The sequence below is a fragment of the Capra hircus genome, chromosome 2, assembly GCF_001704415.2.
Source record: "Capra hircus breed San Clemente chromosome 2, ASM170441v1, whole genome shotgun sequence".
NCBI classification, from domain to species: Eukaryota; Metazoa; Chordata; class Mammalia; order Artiodactyla; family Bovidae; genus Capra; species Capra hircus.
In genome coordinates this window covers 9,286,505-9,312,951 of record NC_030809.1, presented here as the reverse complement: position 1 = coordinate 9,312,951, position 26,447 = coordinate 9,286,505, and the positions used below count along the sequence as shown (strand labels likewise).

General features: G+C 46.9%; 2 protein-coding genes across 5 annotated transcripts in view; both read right to left on the bottom strand.

The window, feature by feature from the left end:
- Window positions 833-4,549, bottom strand: HMGN2 (high mobility group nucleosomal binding domain 2). Its single transcript, XM_018056431.1, has 6 exons — window positions 4,297-4,549; window positions 3,225-3,269; window positions 2,995-3,024; window positions 2,616-2,666; window positions 2,130-2,225; window positions 833-1,702 (listed from the first exon to the last, which is right to left on the bottom strand). Exons 1-6 carry the CDS (start codon window positions 4,309-4,311, stop codon window positions 1,667-1,669), a joined length of 273 nt encoding a protein of 90 aa, XP_017911920.1. The 5' UTR covers window positions 4,312-4,549; the 3' UTR covers window positions 833-1,666.
- The window catches only part of DHDDS (dehydrodolichyl diphosphate synthase subunit), a 38,092-nt gene continuing 14,891 nt past the window's right edge, over window positions 3,247-26,447 (bottom strand). Inside the window, exons 7-11 of one of the 4 annotated variants that reach the window (XM_018056403.1) lie at window positions 17,945-18,059; window positions 16,119-16,226; window positions 7,691-7,930; window positions 4,297-7,005; window positions 3,247-3,269 (exon numbers count right to left, since the gene is read on the bottom strand). In XM_018056403.1, the coding sequence (XP_017911892.1) occupies window positions 7,691-7,930; window positions 16,119-16,226; window positions 17,945-18,059 (463 nt within the window). In that variant the 3' untranslated portion in view covers window positions 3,247-3,269; window positions 4,297-7,005. Of the gene's footprint in view, window positions 3,270-4,296; window positions 7,931-16,118; window positions 16,227-17,944; window positions 18,060-26,447 lie in introns of all 4 variants that reach the window. The other 3 variants (XM_018056411.1, XM_005676812.3, XM_013974097.2) reach the window with 3 other exon arrangements.

Below are 26,447 nucleotides of genomic sequence, written 5' to 3'. Positions count from 1 at the left end.
AATAAACAGAAAAGTTACCAACAAAAAGCTTAACCAATATGAAAGCTCTACCTTTTTGACTAAAGGGATAAAGTCACATAAGGTTTTTTTAAAAACTAGCCTCCAACTTATTGGGCTGGCCAAGAAGTTTGTTTTTCCATAAGCGCTTCCAAATTTTTGGCCAACCCAATATGTTAACTCCCCTCAAATAAAAGGTGACCTGCGGAAGCAAATTCAAACTGCAACTGTCAATTTACTACAAGTTTGATTTCCTAACAGATGAGTTCTTGCTATTTTCCTAAAAGAAAGGGTTTCTCCGAAGGGTTTTCAAACTATGCAATGAGTAAAGTCCCCACTAACATCTTTGTTTGTGGAGCTAGAATACTTCACCAGCAAGGACAAGAATTTATAATCACTTCTCAAGAGCAGGGTGCCATCTGGCTTACACATCCTATGGCCAACTGTGTAGACACAAAAGCACTTCCTTCTCACTTAAGAAATATATAGCTGTATCTATTAATTTGCTAACTTTATAGAGACCTTAAATGCGAGTGAAGTGGAAAGGCTCCTTTACTGTCACCTACCAGGCCAAAACCTCAGACCTACCGGATACCTGCATTTAAAAATACACTTCAGGTATAACCAAGTACAGAAACCACTTCTCTGCTCCCAGCCTCGCCAGCAGTCTGCTCCTGGGAACTTTCCCAACTCCACACAGCACTGTGTTCTACAGATGGACCATAAAGATCGACTGCACATGGAGCATCTACACCTCACACCAGAATGCATCCTGTCCCAAGAGACTTGGGAGAAACCAGGCTCCCCCACTCCTGGGGAAAGATTAAAAGCAGCATTCCAAGCCAAACTGTATCCAGCTTTATTAAAGATACTTTTCATAAACAATCATGGTATTTCAGGCAGGACATGGGCAGACAATCGTTAACAGTATACAACTTTCAAACTCCCTTTTTCAATGGACTACCAAAATCAGAAAGCCACTATAAAAACCCAATGAAATCTTCATGTGATGCTCTGAACAGGGAAAGTTTAGAGTGAGGGTTGACATTTCACATTTAGCATGTTGTTTAACAACTTTTCACAAGCCGACCCTGACTTTCAGGAAATGGAAATGAAAATGGCAGAAGTATCACTCTGAGGAGCCACAGTCTAAAAAAGGAACTGCTGCTCTTTTGAAGGACGCCATCTCAACGGTGACACTAGAAAGTCCAGATTGCCTGACATACTGGTCATCAATTTTGGGGGGGCACGGGGTTCAGGTTCCAACAGGTCTCTGGGTTTAGTGGAGTCAAGTCTGTGCTGAGGTGGAGAGGGAGAAGAGGACATAAAAACTAAATTTTAGTTTTCCCACACCACAAGGCGTTTGTGCCAAGGTGGCTAATGTGTGTCAACATCAAGGAATCCCTCCTTCCTGGGAACCAAGAGGAAGTCTCTCAAAACTAGACGGGAAAGGTATTTTCCCCCCACGTCAATTCAGCTTCTGAGACATTCTGTTAGTGATGTGCCCTTCCCCCAAAAAACAACAATGAAGTGTTCTGTGTGCTAACAACATAGCTTAAAAAAAAAAAAAAGTAAAACAAAATTCTGCATTTTTATAAAACTTGATAAAAAATAGTATTTCAAACTGTACAGTCACCAGAAGTACACAGTTATCAAAAATGCACACACTTCACTTGGCATCTCCAGCACCTTCAGCTTTCTGTGCCTGAAAGAAAAGGACAGAAGAATCCAATAAGCAGACTTGGAAACCACCTTAGAGACTCAGTAATTCTTTTTAAAATGACTTAGTAGGTAACTTTACTAAGTCACTTCCCCTCTGGATCTTACTGTGAAACTAGGGATGGGGACACATCAGCATGATAAGGTCTGAGGTTACTCCCCGCTTGAGAACCATAGTGTAGCAGGAATGTGACGCTTAAGCCAAGGACAAGGCTCTCTAATCACAGCTCCATATACTGGATGGCAGAGACTTCAGGAATCCAGATTAAATTCACAGGGGGGAAAAAACCACAAGCAAACTGGATTAAAAGGGACACTGGGGAGTGATGCAGATGCAAGAAAAAGGCCATGAAAGCTTTTGGGATCAGTAACTCAAAGGGCAGACCTAAAGAGAGTGGAAACAGCAGCTGTACCTGGTCTGTTTTGGCGTCTCCATTTTCTGCAGGGTTATTCCCGTCCTTGCCAGCATCGGCTTTCCCCTTTTTCCCTTTGGGTACCTTCTCTCCCTTCTAAAAAGGGGAGGGAGGGGGAAAAAAAAAGCTGTTTCTCCTCATTTTATATCACCAGGATACAGTCTGCTTTATCAACTATAAGACAAACACCTCCCCCATAGAGAAACAAAACCAATTGTGGTCTTCAATATACAAAATCTTTCAGGTGTAAATAACAGAATAAAACAGCTTAAACACTTGGGTGTTTTAATACCCAAGTGCAGAATTTGCTGTAAACTGAAGACAGAGGTTTTGGTTAAGGACCAGCCCTAGTAACTCTGTCAAGTCTCAACTTTGTGTCAACAAAAGAATTTGTTTATAGCAGGTCTCCCTGTCAGCAACATGAGACAACTATTCAGACTTTTGCATAGATCCTATAGGCATTGTCTGTCTCACCATCTTGCTCACCTTTGCAGGGGCCTTTTTAGGCTTGGGCTCTGGCTTTGGAGGAGCAGGTTTCTTTTATTTGGGGGAGAGAAGGAAAGTACAAAACATTAGTACAATAGACCAAAGAAAACAACCCACAACCAAACCACAGAATCACTGGCACAGAAGTTTCTCCAACTTTGTAAAGTCTGCAGTGGGCTTTATATTAGAACTTATCTTCAGAAACCCACTCAAGCAACACTCAGAAGTGTCCCACTTTGGCTACAATCAACACAATTTCACCACGAGCAAACTCCAACGGGCAAGAGACTAACTGTAACTCATGGGAAGTAAAGGGAAGTTTTCCAGTGCTTTTTAGTTTCAGGGAATAACGTGAAAGTTTAGAGGCAGACACACTTACAGCAGATAACCTTGCAGATCTTCTCTGTGGCTATTTAAAAAAAAAAGAAAAAACGAAAATTACAAATAGGGCAGTCGAACTACTTAAAAACACAAGTTTTGGAGCTAAGTTGTTCTGGACTCCAGGGACTAAAGACAGCTTACTGAGGTAAATTCAGGCCTACGGATATGATTTGGGCTCCACTGAAGGAGCCCAAAGCTTTGTGAGATTCCAAAGGCAGAAAGACTTACTTCGTCCTTCACCTTGGCTTTATCTCCTTTAGCATCCCCTTCAGCCTAAAAAGAAAAAAAAAAAAAGCAAAACCTAAGAAAGTTGCAGCTTCTGAAGCAATTCTTAATGATTCAGTAAACTTTTAAGTCCCGGGGGTGGGGGGGATCAATGGGAATCTTGTACACAACTTTTTCCAGGACATACAAATGGTCAGTTTGTAGCATCTCCAGCTCCTCTGCAAATCCTCCAAGTGCTTAGAAAGCTCTAGGAGTGACCTTTTGTGTCAAGCTGCACGCACGAGCAGGCTCGAATCGCGCTGAGACAGCGAGCGTACGCGCCCCAATCAGCCTGGGGAAAAGCGAGGAAACCTGGAGCGAGGCGCGCGAAGTGCGGCCCGCGCCGCCGCGCCAGGCAGAAGCAACAGCTGCACAGGGAGCAAACAAACCCCTCCGGGGGCGGGGCCCGAGCGCCGTTGCCATGGCAGCCGTCGAGGGCGGGAGACGGCAGGCGCACGCAGCCGAGCGGGGGAACCCGTGGGCGGCAGCGGCGCGCACCGGCGCCGAGTCTCGTGCGCTGGGGCCGTGGGCGGTGCGCGGGTGGAGGCGGGGCCTCGCCGAAGCCCCGCCCCAGGAGGGAGGGTCCCGCCCCCTCACGGCGGCGGTTTTTTGGCGGCAGCGCGTTCCCCCCGCCCGCCAACCCAGAACGCCGCCTTCCCGCCCTTTTGGGTTTGAATTGCCCGCCCGCGGGGAAGGAACGGGAGGAGGGAGGGAGAGCTTAGCCATGGGGGGAGGGGGCGCGGGGCGGGCACGTCGAGCGCGAGGGGAGCGGGATAAACAGCCGCCAACATGGCTCCTCCCGCCCCGGCCGCCGCTCCTCCAATATGGCCTCTGGCGCCCGCGGGCAGACGAACCGCGCAGGGTAGCCTGGGGCCGCCTGACACCGCCTCGAGACGCTGCGCCGGGCGGCTGAGCCTGCTCCAGCATCACAGCCGGCTCGCGCGCCCTGGAGCCGAGGAGAGCGGCGGAGCAGCACTGACGGTGGTGGTAGTGGCGGCGGCGGCGGCCCAGCGCCTGGGGCCCTCGCGCCACGTACCTTTCTCTTGGGCATGGTGGCTGCGGCGGTGGGACGTAGGCGCTGGACACGGGGATGCAGTGGGGCGCGGGCTTTAAGTCGATCCAGGGGTCGCTCTCGCCTCTTCTTCACACTGCTCGGGCTCCGGGGGGTTTATAAAGTTTTTATAGCGCTGGGAGCCCCGGACCGGTTAGAACCGGATTTCACCTCCCGCCGCCGCTCATTGGCCCAGCTGGGGTCACGTGGGCGGGGTTTAAACTCACCTCCTCTGGAGGGAGTGAGGAGGGGGGTATTGGGGGGGTAGGGCGCGCGAGACGCTGGCGCGCCGAGGGGGTGGGGGCGCAGTGGGGGAGGCGCGCGTCGCAGGCAGTAAATGAGGGGCGAGGGGTGGTGGTTGTGGTGTGAGTCGGCGGGCTCTGGGTTTCGGCTCCCGCCAAGAGCTTGGCTTTTGCAAACTACCAAGTTCCTTCCACCTTATGCAACCGAGCTACCCACTTCTCCAAGCTGTGCGACACTTAGGGCGCATCTCAGCCGCTTTCCTTCCTGTTCCCGCTGGGGGCCCCAGAAGAGGGGTTTGCTAGGCCTGGCTGCACTGCCCTTCTCCGCCGGAGGCGGGAGGAAGCGCGCGGCTTAGAGGCACGGGCTGCAGTTCCCAGGGCCGAGGCTGACGCCTGAAGTGGGGAAACAGCCGGGAAGCCAGCTTGGCGCAGCCGGACGTGCATCCTTCCAAGCTGCCACTCAGAGGAAGCCTTTCGTGCACCTCACCTGGAAGGCAGACCTCTCGAGGTGGGGTAGAGGATCCAGTGGGGAGACTTTATGCGTAGAGGTGCCTTTCGGGTGCAGTGGGGCAGGTAGGAGCTGTCCTTTCAGCACCCGTTGCTCGGCCGCCTCCCCAAATACCAACGGAGCCCCCCCGCCTTCACCGCCCCCCGAAGCCTGTAGGGCGGCTGGGCTCCCTTAGGTCCTTGTATTCCCGGACCTCAGAACCTCGCCACCGAATGATGGAGAGTGGCCGCCAAGGCGGCCTACTAGCATTCCCCTCCCCCTAAGCTCCACCCGCTTCGGAGACATCAAGCTCAGCTGCCCCCACCCGACGCGGCCACCAAGCCTGGGCGCTGCAAACGCAGCTGGCGAAATCCCTCCTTCCACACTGGCAGGCTGGCTTCCTTTCACTTGCGCGATGAAAAGGAGGGTGGAGGAAAGCGTCCAGGGATTAGGAAACAAGTAGAGGAACAGGTGTTGCGATGGCAAACCCCTGTTCAGTGGCTTCCCCTCTCTGCCCCCAAAGCTAGGGATCCTGGAAGTGGCCGAGTGCAACTGAGGGAGGTGGACAATTGCTGCAGCAAAACACGGTCTTCTGTTGCACTGTACGCAAACAAGTTTTACCTCTAAGAATTTTTAAGATTCTATTTGACACCCAAGAGAACACAACACGATAAATATCCTCAAGTTGCGGGGGGGGGGGGTTGGCTCACAGGTGAGAGGACATTTAAATAGGTCGCACCGAGTTTCTTGAGGCAAGGATTGAGCTGGTTTGTACAAATCATACCGGTCGAAAGCAATCACAGTGACTTCGTATCAACTATTTGCAGCCCGGTTCAGGGCATCCGTGATCCCTCAGATGCTTTTCACCCCTCCCGAGGCAGCCACTCCTCGCCCCTCCCCCACCCCGTGTACCTCTCCCAGAATACAGGCCCTCAGGCCAGAAAGATACCTGCCCATTAATCACCTCTGCAGTACCCCTGATCACGTTAGGGAAAGTCAGACCCAGAAAGGACTCAACCACCATGCTCATAGGGCTGATTCCGTTTGCTGCCTCCAGCCCCTCTTTCCCGCCTTAATTGTAGGGCTCTGCCGTTATAGCCGCATAATTCATGCCTCCCTAATTAAGGCTGTCAACAGCCTCATTGTAAAGCTGGAAAATGTACAGCACCTGCTCTCTGGGAACCCTGTGCCAGGCATTGGTAGTGGGGAGTGCCAGGTGTGTGTGGGGGACTTGCCAAAGGGTGCACTGATTGGCTTCTCCATCGCAGTGTCTGGCATTCATGCCTAATTCTGGGAGCAGGGATGATGGCCAAGGGGTCTCTTGTGCCAGGTATCTAGGCACAGAAAGGGGAGGGGACTGGAATACAAGGAAGTTAGGGGTTTTAAAGAATATGCTCTTAGCACTGCTTGCAAGACCCCACCTCTCCCCTAGAGGGAGGTGCTGGGGAAATAGTTTGCAGAAAGTAAAATGGGAAGACACAGCGTTTGGTTGGTATTACCCGCTGATGCTGCTGTGGGGCACCTGAAGCACGGAGTTGCTCAGACAGACAGCTCTTCAAAGGCACTAATCCTCTCAGCAGCTCTGCAGCCAGGCCTGGCAGGGAGAGGTAAGGGAAAGGACACAGCCCTTGACTCAGCCCTCTTCTCCCTGCTGGGCAACCTTGGCCCTCACAAGCTGAGACTCTGCCATGCTGAGACTAAATCATCTCACGGCCTACTTAGGGGGCCAGGTCAAAAGCTGAGAAAAGCCTCAAAGGCTGTGGAGGTGGGAAGCAGAGTCCGAGATGCTGAGGGCAGGAGGCAGTCAGTTGGGAGACGGGCTGGTTTCTGTGCTCTTGGTCCTCATGTGATCCATGGGAGGCGGCCTGTGCTAGATTAGACTCACCAGGGCCTACAGGCTCTTCTGTTACCCTGTGGCAATGGAGGGGGCCCGTCTCACTGGGGAGTGGAGCCTGGCCCCATGCCCTGCAAGAGGAGGAGAAAAGCTTGTGTGGGCTGAGTCGACAATAGGTAATTGGATTGTAATCACCCGCCTGGCTTCCTCGCACCATTGGGGGCGCTGAGCCTTTCAGTGAGCAATCAGCCCAGTGTGGTGGGAGGGGGTAAAGATTCAATAGCAAATCCCAGGTGGAGAGCCAAGGGGGAGGAGCAGCAGATGGGCAAATTTTCTGTCTCTCCCTCCCCTTTGCCTAAATCACGCTGGCCACCTATTAGCTCTTTGCCAGCAAATCCACGGTGGGGCCACATCTTTTGTGATGGCTAAGATAGATGGGTAAAGGGCTAAGGTTTGGGGGAGACCTCTTCCCCCAAATTTTGTGTGCTGAAGGATGTGCTGGTAGAAAAACAAAACGCACCTAGGAGTCCAGGTAGAGGTGGCAAAGACAGAAGAGCTGGGGCCCACTGCTCCCCAAACCACTGTGACCACAACTGGGCTCAGTGTCCTTGAGACGCGCCCCCACCCCTCTCCCCAGCGGCACTGTCCCAGGCTGCCCACAGATATTTGGCCAGCAGACCTAGCCTCTGGGGCTCCCTTGCTAAGCCAAGGAACACAATTCATCATCAGGAGGGAGATGCCTTTCGCCAAGAAAAGAAAGGGGAGTGGGGCCCTGGAGGCCAAGGGTAGGGCAAAGTGGCAGGAGGCCAGCCTCACTCAGGTTGATGCAGTGCCCAGATGTGCCAGCCAGTCAGCCCGCTTGAGTTCCAAGGCTTGCAGGAAGCCCTGGACCCGCTCTTCCCGTCTGGCTGAGAGTTTGTGCAAGCGTGTCCGTCGGAGCTGGGGGTCCCCACTGGCCGGGAGCCCCTCCTGCAGCAGCTGCTCTGTCACTGCAGCCTGGTCCCTCTCCAGCTGCTGCCTCTTCCGCTCCTCTGCATACACGTCTCGGGCCTTCTGCTAGAGAAAAGCGGGGATTGGGGTGGGGAAATCATCTTTAGGCTTGGGTGGAATTGGAATGGAGGAGGTGGGGGCTGGGCACAGGACTGGCCAAGCTAAGTGGAACAGTGGGGAGTTTGGACCACATTTGGAAAGATCTGGGAGTAGGTATGCAATGGGTGGTGTCCACGTTGTAGAGGCAGGGCGCTGCCAGTTCTGGCTCCATGTTGGTCTCTTTGGGGTGGGAGCTTCTGTATTGCTCGAAATTCTTCTCAGGTGTGCACTTGGAAGGGAACCAGCAAAGGTGGGTCTGACTTCTGGTTCTCCCACCACCTAGCTTTGTGGCTTTGGGCAAATCCTCTCCTAACCTCATTTCTTCATCTGTAAAGTAGGGGTTGTGCCTATCTTGAAGAATGGTTTTAAGGATTAGAGATAATATATGCAAAACCCCTCCAGCATATTAGGAGGCTCTCAAACAGAAATAGCAATTTTACAAGTTATTATTGCCTATTCTCTGATGCAAGGAAGGTTCTATTCCTGCCTGAGGCATATCCATTGGGTCATTTCTTTTGGTTCCCCAGGCACTCTGAGGGTGTTATCTTCCCAACTTTCTAAGTTACCTTTCAGGGTATGGATCCAGAACTGCCTCTCATGTGAGAGGCTAACCTGCTCAGCAAATGACCCTCCTGTGAACATTCTGAGAAGCAGGTTCAGCTTTCCTAAGCCACTTACTGCATTCTGCCTCTAGAATAGGCATTAGGACCACAGTCCACCATTTCTGTTAGAAAAGGAGCCGCTGAAGGCTCAGTAGAGCCCTCGGGCTCCTGGAACCAGTTCTGACACGAGGGAAGTGACTGCATTCCTTGGCAGCACTTCTCATACTGTGTCTTCAGACAAACCATGAACTCCTAGAGGAAAAAGACTGTGGCTCTTTCTTTCTGGCACTTGGGGCACCCTGTACCTGTTCAGGAGGCCATGGAGGATGTTCCTGGCACAGGAGGCGAAAATCCTTTCGGAGCAGAACCAAGGCCGTGCTGTGCCTTATTGATGCTCTCTGCTCTTGCTAACAGGCTTCAGAACCTTAGCCTCAGAGTTCCTCCTGCCAGTCCTATTCCATGTTGGAGAAACTCCCATCCTGCTGCCAGCTTGGCACCCTATACCTTTGGTGCCCCTCCAGCACATTCTGCCTTGTACTGTGGTATTTGGGTACCTGTCTGTGTCCTACTCAGCCTGTGAACAGCTGGACTGCTCTGTGTTCCTCCTTTCAGGGATATCTTACACACACACAAGTGCTTCATCTGTTGTCTCACTTGACCCTCACAATAAAGCTAGGAAGGGACTTTCTATCTGCTGGAGACAGACATGGAGATTCAGAGTAGGGAAGTGATTTTCTAGCATCTTCTCAACAATAAATTTATTGCATGAATAAGGCACAATGGTAAAGAACCCATCTGCCAATGCAGGAGACACAGAAGATGTGGGTTCAATCCCTGGGTTGGGAAGATCTCCTGGAGGAGGAAATGGCAACCCACTCCACTATTCTTGCCTTGGAAATCCCATGGACAGAGGAATCTGGAGGGCTATAGTCCATGGGGTCGCAAAAGATTCAGACATGACTCAGCAACTAAAACCCCACCACCACCACAAAGATGAGAAATGAGAAAATCTAGAAAATACCCCCTCTAGGCTCTTAAATGATCCAAGGCATTCAAGGGCACTCTTCTGCTATGATAGCAAACTCACGTGTGGTGCTATGAAGGCTAAACAAGTTTGAGAAGTTGCTACTTAAGTGTCTCCATCACGCTAGAAGGGCTTCTTCCTGGCCTTGGTCAGGGGGGACCCTGGGTCCCATATGTGGGACCTTTTTGGGGGTTCAGAAATGCACAGGATATAGTCACCACAATCCATGTGCTCACAGGCTGAGAACACAGAGATATACCCAAATGCCACAGTACTGGTGGAATGTGGTAAGGGTCATCAGGAAGGTAAGGGAAAGGGCTGACTAATTCAGAGGAAAGAAACTGACTGATGAAGGTCAAGGGGCAGTGGAATCTCATGGGCAGGCAGATCCAGATGAGCTTTAACCAGTGCTGCTGCTGCTAAGTCGCTTCAGTCATGTCCGACCCTGTGCAACCCCAGAGGCGGCAGCCCACCAGGCTCCCCCGTCCCTGGGATTCTCCAGGCAAGAACACTGGAGTGGGTTGCCATTTCCTTCTCCAATGCATGAAAGTGAAAAGTGAAAGTGAAGTCGCTCAGTTGTGTCCAACTCTTAGTGACCCCATGGACTGCAGCCTACCAGGGTCCTCCGTCCATGGGATTTTCCAGGCAAGAGAACTGGAGTGGGGTGCCACTGCCTTCTCCATTTAACCAATGGGGAAAAGTCAGATAAAGGTAAAGTGTATGGGGGAGGAGAATATTAGGCAGGGGAATAATGGGCAGACTCATGAAATCAGAGAGGGTGATTAGGCTAGTGAGTCTGCCTGGAACATTGGGGTTTGAGAAGTTTCTGTTCAAAGAATGTCCTCACCTCACTGAGCCTATTTCTTCATCTGCAAAATGAGGATGATAACATCCATCTCATTGGGTGGTTTGAAGAAAAAGGAGATAATGAATGCCCAATCTGGTGCCTGGCTATTAACAGGTAGCTCTTCTTCTGTCACCACTGCTTGTGACTAGGTAGGCAAAGTTCTAGCCAAACGGAAAGGACGAGGGCAGCCAGCCACAGAGGCAGGAGACGCGGAGCTGGTTAAAATTGCTCTGGCTTTTTCCAAATGGCAGCCCGAGCCTGAGTGCTGAGCAGGGAGGTGGCAGTCGGGCAGAGTCTGGCCCCTAATTTGCCAGGAATCAGCAATTCACTGTTAGGATGACAGAGTCAGGGGAGAGCGGAAAGCCCATCGGCTCTATACTTCTCCTGTACAGATAATGACACCCAGCTAGGGAGGGACTTGGCCTAAGTCACACAGTGAGTTAGAGTTTCCTTGGTTCCCACTAAGGTGACTTCTCGAAAGACCTACAGGACGCGTGTTGCGTGCCCCTGGATAAGCTGTAGGTGGAGTGGGGAACCAGTGGCCTGCATCTGGATGCCTCTGTGCAACCAGATGGTCTGGACCTGCCACCCCGCCTCAAAGGTGTTCTAAGTTCTTCTCAGGTACTCAGCCTCTGGAAATCTAGGCTAATGGAAGTCCTAATGGTCTATTTCTCTCTCCCTGACCATACTGTCTACTCTCCCTGTATAAGGCGCAACTGGGGGAGGGCATTCATAATTACCGTAGATACTTCTTATGCAGACCTTCTGTGGTGTAAGGTCTTCATGGAGCTCTAAACTATCAATATAAACCTCTCCTGGGCATTAAGACTCTGCTCTTGTTCTGTCCTCAGCAGAATCAGGGAACCAGATGTAATGGCCCCTCCACAGTATGTAAATCCTCAGGTCCACTGACCTCACTAGGGCATAGAAAGAGGATACAGGTCTTGGGCTTCAAAACATTCACCAGCTAATAACAAGTCCTCTCCTGAGTCCCTATCTCCCCAGGTCGGTAGCAAGGGGGATGCATTTCGGAGGGCTGAGACAGCACCCCCTGCTGGAAACATGATATTCTGACGAGCACCCAGAGTCTCTGTGCCAAGGGAATTGTCCTTGAGACAGGATGAGCAGGGTGCTAAGTGTCTGTGGCTTTTCTGGAGACAGATGAAGTCTAATGAAGAGCCCAGAGACACACATGGTGAACTATACTGACCACCAGTCTCTGAAAATGAACTCTGTTCCAGCACTGCACTCAGTTCTGGTGTATTAGTTTGGTGTATCAGTTTGGTGTATTAGTTCACGGAAGGCTGATCACAAACTTGTGAGGCAGGTATTATCATTACTTCTCTCATTTTACAGATGAGAAAAGTGATTCTCTGAAGGGTTAAGTAATTGCCTAGTCAGTCACATAGCCAGTAGGCAGCACCATGATTCAAAGTCAGGAATGTCTGAGATAACAGCTGAAGTTTTCTAACTTCTCTTGAGGAGAAGACAGTGACTACCTTTAGAGTACTAGCAATAAAATCGTTGATTGATGCAGCCTAGTGTTTAACCTCTGACAGATGCATCAAAGGAAGTTTAGTGGGAACCTGTGCCTTCTCCCTCTGCATCATTACAGGTCAGGTGGACCACACTGTTACTCCTCATCTCTGAGGAAAGGCCCCCTGGGACCTACCACCCATGCAGCTTGTAACAGGATCAGTGGCCTGTACTGCTGCCCACCCCTTCCCCTCCCTGATTTTCTCTGTCCTACTGTGTCATCGTCAAGATTGCTTCCCTTTGCTAGCCCCCATTCTCGAAGATGAAGGGTGACCACCTGGAAACTTTCATGATCCCTTCAGATATCAAGATCTAGCCTCCAACCGTTTGTAGCTGAGTCCCTGCTTCCATTAGCATCCAGCAACTGCCCTCATCCCAGTGAGCTAGTCAAGAACCCAGCTCCCTATCCTGGCTTCCTGCAGGGCATCAGGACATACTGCTGGGCTTAGAGACAGAGAAGCTCAAACTGAACAATAAGAATTTGGGAGATGGGGTAAGAACACAGATGTGGAGGCAGAAAACCAAAGAGGATGAGAACAAGGAACTGAACAGTCCAGTCTGGTGCAGATACAGAACACATACAAGGGAGATATCAGAAAGATCAGCTCTCTTCTGACAGCATCCTGGCCAGGATGTTGTCCAGTCTGGACTATACTGCTGGTGCTTCTGCTGAGGTGCTAAGATTTCTAGAAACAGTATGAATGCTCCTGGGCAGAGGAAATCTGGCCAAAACTCCCATGGGGTCTGCTGAGAAACAGTTCAGGACAGTCAATATCTGTTATTACTTTGGTCTCCTCTCTCAAAAAATGGAGGCAATTAAGAGTAATATATACCTTATAGAACTACGTAGAATCAAGTAAAAGGATGCCTGGCATGTGGTAAGAACTCAATAAATGTCTGGAATTATGATTCTTAGGTACCAAATGAAACTCTTAACGGTTGTCCTTAAACATGTTCCACCCCATTCTAGAAAACAGCAGAACCATCCACCCAACTGCTCAGGCCAAAACCTAAATGTTTTGCTTCCTAGTAATATTAATATTCATGCTCATTGGTTTTCTCCTACAAGAGGCATGAAAGAATTTCAGAATTGCATTATTAACATTACCACTGATAAGCCTCTTAAGTAATGTTTTAAGCTTGCTTTCCAGTTTGTATTATTCTTACAATATATACCGCTGAAGATGTATAATCAGAGAACTATGTTCAGGTAACTTGGATTAATCCCTGTCTCTGAAGGTTGCATTATCAACTTAGTTTCATTTGTTTCTGTTTTAATGTTTGCTTTTCCTCCATCTCAGTCCACTTAGACCTCCCCTTCTCTGCAGCCGCCACCCCACCTCGAGGCCACATCCTCCCACCTGGACAACTGTAGGAATTTGGTCTCTGACTCCTGTCCTGTGAAAATCTTGAGTGACTTATACAAAATGTAAATTAGATCCTGCCATTCCCTCTCAGCGGAAGTCTTCAGATGTGTCACCATAGCCTACAAGGCTGTGAATGATCAGAGGCCTGACTCCTACCCAGCTTCATCTCACACCCTTCTTCGTGCATGCTGGCCTCTTCGTTCTTCTGAGACCTAAACTATATAACTGTAGCATCCTTCCACTTCTTGCTCCCTCTACAGAGAATAATTCTTCTCCCTTAGATTTTTACATGTCTGGCTACTTCTCATCTTTAATATCACGGCTTATCAAGACCTTCCTTGACTGCTCCACTCAGTACCTCTTGCTTGCTTCATTCCTTTCTAGGACAAAACTGTTTCTCCACTGCCTTATTGCATATATTTGTTTACTTATTATCTGTCTCTTCAAGTAAAAATATAATCTCCATGAAGGTAGGGATCTTGTCTGGCCAATTAACTGCTTAAATCTCTTGTGTGGAATACTAATGTAGTGCCTGACTCAGACCAGGTACTCAGTAATAGACATTTATAGAATGAGACATTTACTTTAGCCATCTGATGCGAAGAGCTGACTCATCTGAAAAGACCCTGATGCTGGGAAAGGTTGAAGGTGCGAGAAGAAGGGGACAACAGAGGATGAGATGGCTGGATGGCATCACCGACTCAATGGACATGAGTCTGAGTAAACTCCAGGAGTTGGTGATGGACAGGGAGGCCTGGCATGCTGTGGTTCATGGGGTCGCAAAGAGTCGGACACAACTGAGCGACTGAACTGGATTGAACTGAACAGAATGAGTGAAACTTGAGGTAATTCCTCTGATAGCCATGTGGGAAAGTATCTGAGAAATCTGAATTACTGAAAGACTTCTGAGCTTCCTAATTAGAGACAATAATGTGAAAGTGAAAGCCAGTCGTGTTTGATTCTTTGTTACCCCACGGACTGTAGCCCGCCAGGCTCCTCTGTCCATGGAATTCTCCAGGCCAGAATACTGGAGTGGGCAGCCCTTCCCTTCTCCAGGGATCTTCCCAACCCAGGGACTGAACGCAGGTCTCCCACGTTGCAGGTAGATTCTTTACCGTCTGAGCACCAGGGAAGCCCAGAGACAAGAATAGCCATACGCAAAAGCTTGTGCACCAAGATCCTCTGGGCTTCATGAAAGGCCAGTTTACTCTTTCTTTACAGACATAATTCTAACAAGCTTGGTTGACTGGTTTTCTTACCTGTAGCTCATTTAAAACTGAAAACAGGAAGAGAAGGGAAGAAGGAATGCGGTCAAAATTATCCACTGACCATACACAAGAAATCCCAAAGTCAAGTATTTGCAGACCATCTAGCTTAGAGAAAGAATCCCATCTTTCAAGGCCATCCTGCACAATGAAGTGCTTCACGATGGGAGTCGCTACTATCACTATCAGCATCAGTAGAATGTGATTATTCTGATCATCATAATTATTAGCAAGTGCCTAATACACAGTAGGTGTCAATGAATTACACACAAGACATGTTTCAGAAAGTTATCTATCAAAAAGAGATAAAGAAGGTTTAGTTCTTAAAGGGAGATTTGGTCATGTGGAAAAACATATTCACTCCTCACTGACAGTGGATAATTGAGACTTTGCTGTTTTTCCTTTCAGTTGAACTCAACTTCCTCTTTCAGTTTCCTCATATTCTCAGACTAAATGATCAAGCACACAATCTCAGTGACTTATTCCAGGAGTTCTGGACTTGGGATTCATGGAGAGATTTCACGAGTTATGTGAACCTCCAGAAGTAGTTTATGTGCTTCAGTGATTCGTGCAATTCTATGCAAAATGCCATGTGTTAGGGTGACCTTTGCAGTTTTTCTAGGGGGATGGTCTGTGGCTTTCATCAGTTTCTCCAAGGAGTCGCCGATGCCAGGGGGACTTAGAAGCCCTGACTTATATCTTTATTTCCTCCTGGCCATTATCTCTCCAGACTCAAGAAGCATCTCCAGCTTTGGGATTAAAATTCTGTGACTTTGAGACAGTTACTGTATCCCTCTGTTTCCATATCTGAACAATGAGGACACCAAAGCTGCTTGATTGTTGGAAGGGTTAAATAAGAAAACAGATGAAAACACCAAAGTGCCTTAGCAGACCCTCAATAAGTTAGCTGCCACCACCATACACATCGTCATTATGATGAACAGTCCTAATCAGATATAGGTGAATCTCCCTCCTAATGAAACCTGTTTCAAGATCTAGTAATCAAAACTGAAAGCAGAACTTCAAGTCCTGGCAGAACACAGCTTTACGCAATGGGAAGATATTGCTATTTTGTTTTTAATCCCTCTGGAAGAGTCTTGGATGTCGCATAGTTCCACTTCTACAATCTTTTGTTAGGCTAATTCCTTCAGTGCAAATGGCCAATCTCTTGGAGAAGGCTTTCCTGAGTTTCCACAGTGAAGAGATTAAAGACTTGTAACTTGAATCTCAGTTCGGTCTTTTATTGGTTCTGTGTCCTTAACTAAATAATTTTGATGTACTCATTTGCACAAGTGGGGCTAGTAATACCTAGCTCGTTGGGTTCTTGGGAACATTAAATGAGAGTCATATACAGTGTTCACAGTGCCTGACACAGTAAATACTCGGTAAGCGGTAGCTGCTCATCATTATCGTTAACATGCCATTAGCAAGTGCCTGACATATGCAGTCATGGGGGTCAATTGATGCTAACATTTTCTTCCATCCCATCAGTCAGGCCAGCCCTGAACTCTTACCTGAAGCATGCTATGGTTCATCTGGAACTGCAGGATGGCCTCACAGAGGTTCCAAAACGTGTATTCTGGCCACAGAACAGGCTGGAACACCAGGCAGGAGTGGGAGGTCTGGGAAAGGTGGGGAAGGAAGAGAGTTTGGTTTAGTAACGTGTCACTGGAACATATCCCTGGTCAGCTTCCAAAGAAGGAGCAGGCTGATCACGTCCAGAGATGAGGTGGCCCAGGCATCCTGAGCTGCAGCTGCTGTTGCCAGCCCGGATTCACTCACTGATGGGGGAAGGGTCATCTGAGGTAGTAAGATCACCTGCCTGTAGCAAGGCGGAACTAAAGCGAGGCGAGATCAACATTTCCACCAGGAGTTTTCTAAGAGCCAATTTTAGGACTATGAAATAACATCTGGATTATGTTATTGGCTCTTGGCCCTCAGAGGTCATCTGAGAGACATAGTGTCTGATAAAAGTTAGCAATGAATAAATGGTAGCTGCCATTGTTATTTTTAAGTAGCAGAGTATGGTACAGTGGTTAAGAGCATGGGCTCTGGGGCCAGACTTGACCTGAGGCAAGTTACTTAACTTCTCTGGGTATATAAGAGTATCTTGTATTATAAGGTACTGTAAAAATTTAACAAGATAACATACACAAAGCACAGAGCTGAGTGAACTTTTAACAGTCATTACTGATTTTGGAACATTCTTGACAGTCACTGTTGATACCTTTGGTGGAAAGGAATTCAGTGCCTAAAGGGGGATATGTTAGCTGTCAAAGAGCTCATTAAGCTAAACCAGTGTCACCTTCCCTGGAACTCCTACCAAGGTCTCAGGTCTTCTCTCTGGAACAACATTCTTTTCCAAAGTGACATTTTTCACATACTGGAAGGCTAGATGATAGCTGCCTCTTATCTGCTCTGAAGGTTGTAATGACTTGTTCAGTTTGTCCTTGCTAACAAACTATAAGTTTTAAGACAGTAGGGATTATTTCTAACTTGGTCTCGGCCATATTCCCAGCACCAAGGAGGAACTCATTTTTTTCCCCCACAAGAGAATAAACTATTTTCCAGACCATCATCCTTCACTTAGTGGGCCATAAGACCGTAAGCTGCACGCTGCACTTCTTCAGTATAGCCAAAGACTAAAAGTATCTTCAGTAGCTGAATCTTGTTAGTTTGCTTTTGAGACTACAGGCCATTAAAATTTCTGGAATTTACCATGTGAACTGTTTCCAACTCATGTCTCTCCCTCCAGCCTCTCGAACAAAATTTCCTCCAGCCAAGTGCTACCCAGGGGCCAAGGGAACAGATGATGGAGATTCTCAAACAAGGACAAACTTATTTGAATATGAGCTTTCAGACAACTACCTACACTGGGATAACTGAGCTAAGAGGCAATGGCAGGCCCCAAAGAAAGAGTCTGCATATAGTTTATATTCCTTGTGGACTGTGCTTGTGTAAATGCAGCCCTTTATTCTGAAAGAGAGAAATCAGTAAATTCAAGGCAAGGTTCTAGCCTAGAGGTGCAGGTTACATGGCAGGTTACCAAGGCAGGAGCTTGTGCTCAGGGCATAAGGCAGAAGTCCAGTTCCTTGAACAGAGGCACAAGGAAAGCTTCCACTACAGCAGGATGGCTTTGATTTTTCCTCTGGGCATTCCAGACAGCAAGAACCACACAGACTCACAAAGCCAGGGGAGGCTGAGGAAGGGATAACAAATGTTGCCAGGCACAGCCTGGAGACAGCACTCTGGATTTTAGCTTCCCCTCCAATCTGCTCTGTGGATGCAATCACAGTTTCCAGTTCTGACACAAACAGAATAGTGGTTGGCAATGACCTACCTGCCAGAGGAGGAAGTCGCTGAGCCTCACTTCCCCAGAAGTCCGTATCAAGATGTCAGGGTGAGGAGAGTGGTTGGTATAGAGGCACTTGTCGAGCAGAGACTCAGAGACATCGCTAAGGTGAGTGGGGAAGAGACAAAGATGAGCACATATCTCTTCTTGAATTACTCTCATGATGAACTTCCTTACATAAAGCTTCCCAGTTTGTAGAACACCATCAAATACAGTACTTCTACCTGGCACACAAAAGGCCCTCAATAAATGCTTGATAAATTAATGAATGATTTTAATTTTCACAACTACATATTTCTATCCTTACTTTATAGATAAGGAAAGTGAAGCTCAGAGCAGATGAAAATTTCGCCCAAAGTAATTTAGTTGCAGGCCTAAAATAGATACCCATCAGAGCCTGTGTTGTCCTTCATGTAAAACATCTTTTCTTTAAAAATGCATACACCAGGGACTTCCAGGGTGGTCCAGTGACTAAGACTCCGTGCTCTCAACCCAGGGGGCTCGGGTTTAATCCCTGGTCAGGGAACTAGATGCTACATGCCGAAAACTAAAGATCCCTCATGCCACAGCAAAGACCAAAGACCCCACATGCCACACCTAAGACCCAGCATAGCCAAATGTTAGGTTGGAACAAAAGTAATTGCAGTTTTGGACCGTGAATTTTAATCATTATAACTAGGATCAAACACATTTTTATTAATCAAAATAGGAACCATCACAGTCAACATATTTTTGCCAATGAGAAATAAGTTTGTTTGTTTATTCCTGTAGCATAAAAATCCGTGCTTCAGGATACGACAAATTTCTTGGAAAGCATTTTCTGTCTCCTGCTAGTTGTGGAAGCATTTTCCCTGCAAAAAGTTGTTGAGATGCTTGAACAAGTAGCAATTGGTTGGTGAGAGGTGAGGTGAATATGGCGGATGAGGCAAAACTTTGTAGCCCAAGTCGTTCAACTTCTGAAGCATTGGTTGTGTGATATGTGGTCGGGCGTGGCTGTGGAGAAGAAATGGTCTCTTTCTGTGGACCAGCGCTGGTTGCAGGAGTTACAGTCATCGGTGCGTCCCATCAATTTGCTGAGCGTGCTTCTCAGAGGTAACGGTCTCGCTGGGACTCAGAAAGCTGTAGTGGGCCAGACACCATCGAGCAGTGCCCAGGACCTTTCTCTGGCGCAGGTCTGCCTTTGGGAAGTGCTCTACCGCTGCTTGGTCCAATCACTGAGCTGGCTGTCACCGGCTGTCATATAAAATCATTCTTCGTTGCATGTCACAATCCGATTGAGAAATGGCTTGTTGTGGCTGGGCAGAATTAAGAGAAGATGACACTTCAAAACAATAATTTTTTTGATTTTCAGTCAGTACATGAGGCACCCACTTATCAAGCTTTTTCACCTTTCCAACTTGCTTCAAATGTTGAATTACCATAGAATGGCTGATGCTGGGTTCTTTAGCAACTTCTTGTGTAGTTTTAAGAGGATCACCTTCGATGATTGTTCTTAACTGGTCGTTGTCAACTTCCAGTGGCCGCCACTAAGCACCTCGTCTTCAAGGCTCTTGTCTCCTTTGTGAAACTTTTTGCACCACTATTGCACTATACATTTGTTAGCACTTCCTGGGCCAAATGCATTGTGGACGTTGCCAGTTGTCTCCGCTACTTTACGACCCATTTTGAACGCAAATAAAAAAACTGCTTGACTTTGCTTTTTGTCTAACATCATTTCTATAGTCGAAAATAAATATAAACAGCAAGTAATGTCATTAGCAAAAAAACATAAAGCTAGAAATGTGCATTAAAATGATGTATAACATAACCATATTTATTTGAGAATATATTCCAATATCAAACAGCAAAGTTCAACAACACAAAACTGCAATTTTTTTTTTACTTTTGCACCAATCTGAAACAGATGGGAATACCAGACCCCCTAACCTGCCTCTTGAGAAACCTATATCCAAGTCAGGAAGCAAGAGTTAGATCTGGACATGGAACAACAGACTGGTTCCAAATAGGAAAAGGAGTACGTCAAGGCTGTATATTGTCACCCTGCTTATTTAACTTATATGCAGAGTACATCATGAGAAACACTGGGCTGGAAGAAACACAAGCTGGAATCAAGATTGCCGGGAGAAATATCAATAACCTCAGATATGCAGATGACACCACCCTTATGGCAGAAAGTGAAGAGGAACTCAAAAGCCTCTTGATGAAAATGAAAGAGGAGAGTGAAAAAGTTGGCTTAAAGCTCAACAATCAGAAAACGAAGATCATGGCATTTGGTCCCATCACTTCATGGGAAATAGATGGGGAAACAGTGGCAGACTTCATTTTTTCAGGCTCCAAAATCACTGCAGATGGTGACTGCAGCCATGAAAAGAAAAGACGCTTGCTCCTTGGAAGGCAAGTTATGACCAACCTAGACAGCATATTCAAAAGCAAAGACATTACTTTGCCAACAAAGGTCCATCTAGTCAAGGCTATGGTTTTTCCAGTGGTCATGTATGGATGTGAGAGTTGGACTGTGAAGAAAGCTGAGCACCAAAGAATTGATGCTTTTGAACTGTGGCGTTGGAGAAGACTCTTGAGAGTCCCTTGGACTGCAAGGAGATCCAACCAGTCCATTCTAAAGAAGATCGGTCCTGGGTGTTCTTTGGAAGGAATGATGCTATAGCTGAAACTCCAGTATTTTGGCCACCTCATGCGATGAGCTGACTCATTAGAAAAGACTCTGATGCTGGGAGGGATTGGGGGCAGGAGGAGAAGGGGACGACAGAGGATGAGATGGCTGGATGGCATCACCGCCTCAATGGACATGAGTTTGAGTGAACTCTGGGAGTTGGTGATGGACAGGGAGGCCTGGCGTGCTATAATTCATGGGGTCGCATGTGTCAGACACGATTGAGCAACTGAACTGAATAAATAATAAATTTAAAAGTAATAATAATAAAATGCATATACCCTAGGACCTTGCAATTTGATTAAATACTATACCACTGTTTTTAATAAAGATAAACCTAAGTGTACTGATTTGGAAAGATGTCTAAGACATAACATTAAATGAAAAAAAGGAAGTTTCAGAAAAAAATAGTGTGGAAAACACATACACACACACAGAAACACTCACCCCTGTGAATACATATAAACATAGATACATGCAAACAAAATCTAAAAAGGCATACACCATACTATTAACGGTGATTACCTCTGGAAGGTTGGATAAGAAGAAAAGACTATCTCTTTTTACTTTATATACTTTGGCTATTGTTTGAATTTATTATAGATAAAAACTTTAAATTTAAGTCATATGGACAGCGAAACACTGCAAAAAATCCACATAGGATATGAAAAACAGCAAAATGATCGGCCCTCTTATATTTGATAAGAGCTACTTTTCCCAGCAGACAGACACTCAGAAAGGAGATGGAATGAAGGAAGAATGGGGACTGGGAGTACTTATCTTAAGGTAAACTTTTCTGTCCAATGAAAAAGGGTATTTGCAAGACTGGTATCTGGTGGTTCTAGGAATGCTGTTTACCTATCCTACCAAGCACCAAGAGGCAGAATTTAGAATCTCCAAGTGGTAAGAGTTGCATCTCGGGAAGAGGTTAGAAGACAAAATTTCTTGGTGGGAACATTCTTCTGGGAGTGTAGTCAAAAAAAGCAGAAAGGCTTCCCTAGTGGCCCAGGGGTAAAGAATCTGGCTGCCAATGCAGGAGACACGGGTTCGATCCCTGATCTGGGAAGATCCCACATGCCGTGGAGCAACGAAGCCCATGTGCCTCGACTACTGAGCCTGTGCTCTAAGCCCCTGCTCCACAAGAAAAGCCACCACAGTGAGCAGCCCCCGCTCTCCAAAACTAGAGGTAAGCCTGTGCAGCAACCAAGAGCCAAAAACAGATAAATAAAAATTATTAAAAAAAAAAAAAAAAAAGCAGAGCTATCTGGGCTGAGTGTTCAGAACAAGGATTTACACTTACTAGTTGTGTGTCTTTGTGTAAGTCCATCTCTCAGTCATCATTTTACAAACCACAGCTCTATTTTCTATACCATCATATGAGAAATAATATCCACTTATGTCTAGGCAATAGGAAGGGTTCTGGTTCAGATTTCCCTGATAATCCGAGTCTTGTCCTGTTTAAAAAATACTTATTTATTTCTGGCTGTGCTGGGTCTTCATTGCTACTCATGGGCTTTCTCTAGTTGTGGCAAGCGGGGGCCACTCTCTAGTTGTGGTGTGCAGGCGTCTCGCTGCAGTGGCTTCTGGTGTTGCCGAGGATGGGCTCTAGGCATGTGGGCTTCAGTAGCTGAGGCACGGAGGCTCAGTGGTTTCGACATGGGGGCTTAGCTGCCCCAGGGCATGTGGGATCTTCCTTGACCAGGGATCAAACCTGTGTCCCCTGCATCGGCAGGTGGATTCTTAACCACTGGACCACCAGGGAAGTCCCCGAGTCTTGTCTTGACAGCATAATTTTAATCCTCTCATCAAGAATTTGAAACATGGGAACTCCCTGGTGGTCTGAAAGTGAAAGTCGCTCAGTTGTGTCTGACGGACTTCCCTGGTGGCTCAGACGGTACAGTGTCTGTCTACAATGCGGGAGACCCGGGTTCGAGCCCTGGGTTGGGAAGATCCCCTGGAGAAGGAAATGGCAATCCACTCTAGTACTATTGCCTGGAAAATCCCATGGACAGAGGAGACTGGCAGGCTACAGTCTATGGGGTCGCAAAGAGTCAGATACGACTGAGCGGCTTCACTTCACTTCACTTCATGGACTATACAGTCCATGGAATTCTCTAGGCCAGAATACTGGAGTGGGTAGCCTTTCCCTTCTCCAGGGGATCTTCTGAACCAGAGATCGAACCCAGGTCTCCCACATTGCAGGAGGATTCTTTACCAACTGAGCCACAAGGAAAGCCCAAGAATACTGGAGTGGGTAGCCTATCCCTTCTCCAGCAGATCTTCCCAACCCAGGAATCGAACCGAGGTCTCCTGCATTGCAAGCGGATTCTTTACCAACTGAGCTATCAGGGAAGCCCCCCTGGTGGTCTAGTGGTTAGGATTCAGCCCTTTTACTGCTGTGGGCAGGGTTCAATCCCTGGTTGGGGAACTGATATTCTGCACGTTGTGTGGTATGGCCAAAATTAAAAAAAAAAAAAAGGCAAAATCTGTACAATCAACAATTTTTCAGCTCTCTTTGTTTTTGAAATAGGCACATTTGTACTGTTTACTTACAGGTTACTGTGAAGGTCAACTCAAGTGAAATACAGATTTGAGTGTACCTTAGGAACTATAAAATGCTACATACGTAAGAATAAAGATTATTTCCAGACCTACCACCATGCTGGGGGACTTGGGATCCCCGCATAAGCCCTCTGAATTTCAAATGTGTCTGCAAAAAGTTTGTTCTGTCTACTGCATGCAGTGGGCAGAATTATTTTCAAAAAGAAGAGAAATCTAAGGAGGTACAGACAGAAGTGACAAAATGAAAACAGAATATCTGTGCTTTGGCCAAGAAAAATCTACCGACTATATGGTATTAGCTGGCCACATGAAAAATCTTAAGAAATAATTTCCATGAAAGAAAAGTAAAATACCAATTTTTACCTATAAAATTAGAATAGTTTACGTTAAATAAAAATCTTGGCAAAAATAAGGTGAAACAGACACATCCAGACCCAGATCCTGAGGAAACAATCCAAAATGCACATAAGAATTAAGGCCATAGATTTCATTGTAGCCATATTTGTAATAATGATAAATTAGAAATAGCTTATAGAACCAAGAGCAAAATGATTAAGTAAATTAAAGCAAGATATATTCTGTAGCCATTAAAAATTATGATATGAAGAATTATTAAGGAGACTTCCCTGATGGTCCAGTGGTTAAGAATCCACCTTCCAATATAGGGGATGAGGGTTCAATCCCTGGTCAGGGAACTAAGGTCCCACATGCCTCAAGGTTACTGAGCTCGTGAGCCACAACTACTGAACCTGTGTACCACCGGGAAAGATCCCACATGCTGCAGCTAAGACCTGTTACGGCCAAAAATAAATAAACAAATAAATAAAGGGAAGAATTATTAAAAACATGGGACATGGAAGAGTGCTCACATTACAACATTAAGCAAACAAAGCATGATTAAGGTTGTAAGCTGTTCACAGGGTAATTTCTTCTGTTAAAAATATTTATGTCATTATTGGATTAGTGTTTTTAAAAGATGACTCTGGCTGAACTCCCAACCATAGCTGATCACCACTTCTGTCAGCATCAGCTCTGTGCCTTGCACATCACAGCCATTTCTGTGGTACATGGCACCATGGATTACGTATTAGTGTGCACACACCAGACTGTGAACTGCTTGAGGGCAAGCCCTTACCCTGTTCTTCTAGCAGAGGACTTTGCCAGGACAGAGGAAGACTTGTTCAGATAAATCAATCAATGACCCACTGAAAACAGATCTCAGAAATAAATATACACTGGTTTTCCAAATATAAATACGTCTAAAACGTATTTGACTGTGTACCTTTTCAAACAACCTAGAACTCAAACACAAGTAACAGACATTGTCACAGCTTACCTGAAAAGATCAACACAGTAGTTACACACACACACATACATAAGCACACAAGAAGACTCAGAAGGAAATACTTCAAATCAAAACTTTACCAAGCAGCTTCCCTGGTGGCTCAGGGGCAGGGAATCTGCCTACCAGTGCAGGAGACCCAGGTTCGATCACTGGATCGAGAAGATTCCACACGTCTCAGAGCACCTAAGCTGGTGTGCTACAACTTGTGCACTCTAACTGCTGGACCTGTGCTGTAGAGCCCGGGAACCGTAACTAGTGAAGCCCGAGAGCTCCGTCTCCACTATGAGAGAAGCCGCTGCAATGGGAAGCCCACACACCACAACTAGGGAAAAGCCCACGCAGCAACAAAGAGCCAGCACGGCCAGAAAAAGAAACGTGCTACCAGGGTTGCTGCTGAGGGTCCCATCCTGGGAGATCTAAGTTTCATCTTTATATAGCTTGCAAATTTTCTCTAATGATTACCTCTGACTTTTACAAAAGTATGCATATATTGGGGGGAGGTTGTATTCTTTTTAAAAGAAGTATTTCCATTTAGGATAATGGAAAACTTCTGGAAACAGTTGTGATGATTACACAACACTGTGACTATACTTTATGCCACTGAATTATAGTAAAAATGGTTAACCCAGTAAAATTTACATTATGCATGTCTGATCACAAAAAAAAGTAAAACATCTTCTGGAAGGATATTGGTACAAATATTCCACAAGATAATGGCTCCTCCCTAGCAAACTACTTATTTCAGGATATGGCCAACCTAAAATAAAATTAATTAAAAACCTATAATGGAGATACGACATCAGCTGTGGGAAGGGATGCCTGGCAACAGTGAGTATCAACAAGACAGTGAATGGCCTGTAAGGGAGAGTAAGAAACGTGTCACTGTGTTCCCAGTACCACCTTGGAACACAGACCCTTTTCTAGAAGGTACAAACTCAGAAATGTGCCCTGTGATAATACCATAGTACATTTCTCTAGCATTCAGTTTATAAAGAAGATGGTGAAGAACATAGGCTATGGAAGCAGATGCAACTGAGGTGGAGTCCAGGCTGTTCCACTTAGCTCATGTGACTTTAGGTTAGGCAGGGCAACTAATCTTTTTTTTTTTTAATTTTTTGGTTGTGCCACATGGCATGTGAAATCTTAATCCCCCATCAGGGATTGAGCCCACACCCGTTGCAGTGGAAGCACAGTTGTAGCCACTGGACTGCCAGGAAGTCCCAACTAATCTTTTTAAACCTTAGCTGGGCTTCCCAGGTGGCACAGTGGTAAAGAATGCCAATACAGGAGACGCAGGACATGTGGGTTCAATCCCTATGTCGGGAAGATTTCCTGGAAAAGGGAATGGCAACCGACCCCAGTATTCTTGCCTGGGAAATCCCATGGACAGAGGAGTCTGGCAGGGTACAGTCCATGGGGTCGCAAAGAGTCGGACACAACTTAGTGACTAAACAACATGAGTGGTCTTATAAAGCGGGACAAATAACAGTCACCACCTTATATGAAAATCAGACGAGACTAGGCATGATAAACTCAGTTTCGTGCCTGCCTCATAAGATCTGATAACTATTAGATATTAATTTCTATTTTTATACTTTATTATTGCTTACTTCAACCTTCCTATAAGGCAGTCGGTATACCACAGTGAAAGAGAGCACAGGCTCTGGAGCCAGGCTGGAAATCCTAGTCAACGATGTGAACTTGGTTATTTAACCCCATGCTGTGCTGTGCTTAGCCGCTCAGTCATGTCTGACTCTTTGCAATCCCATGGACTGTGTAGCCCGCCAGGCTCCTCCGTCCATGGGAATTCATCAGGCAAGAATACTGGAGTGGGTTGCCACGCCCTTCTCCAGGGAATCTTCCCAAACCAGGGTTCGAACCCAGGCCTCCTGCACTGCAGGCAGATTCTTTAC

Bases quoted from the DNA above. Each gene is read 5' to 3' on its own strand.
- HMGN2 (XM_018056431.1), bottom strand. The intron at 2,667-2,994 runs GTAAGTGTGTCT...CCCAAATAAAAG, and splicing joins GATCTGCAAGGTTATCTGCT to AAACCTGCTCCTCCAAAGCC. The intron at 2,226-2,615 runs GTGAGCAAGATG...TCCCCTTTTTAG, and splicing joins CTAAAAAGGCCCCTGCAAAG to AAGGGAGAGAAGGTACCCAA.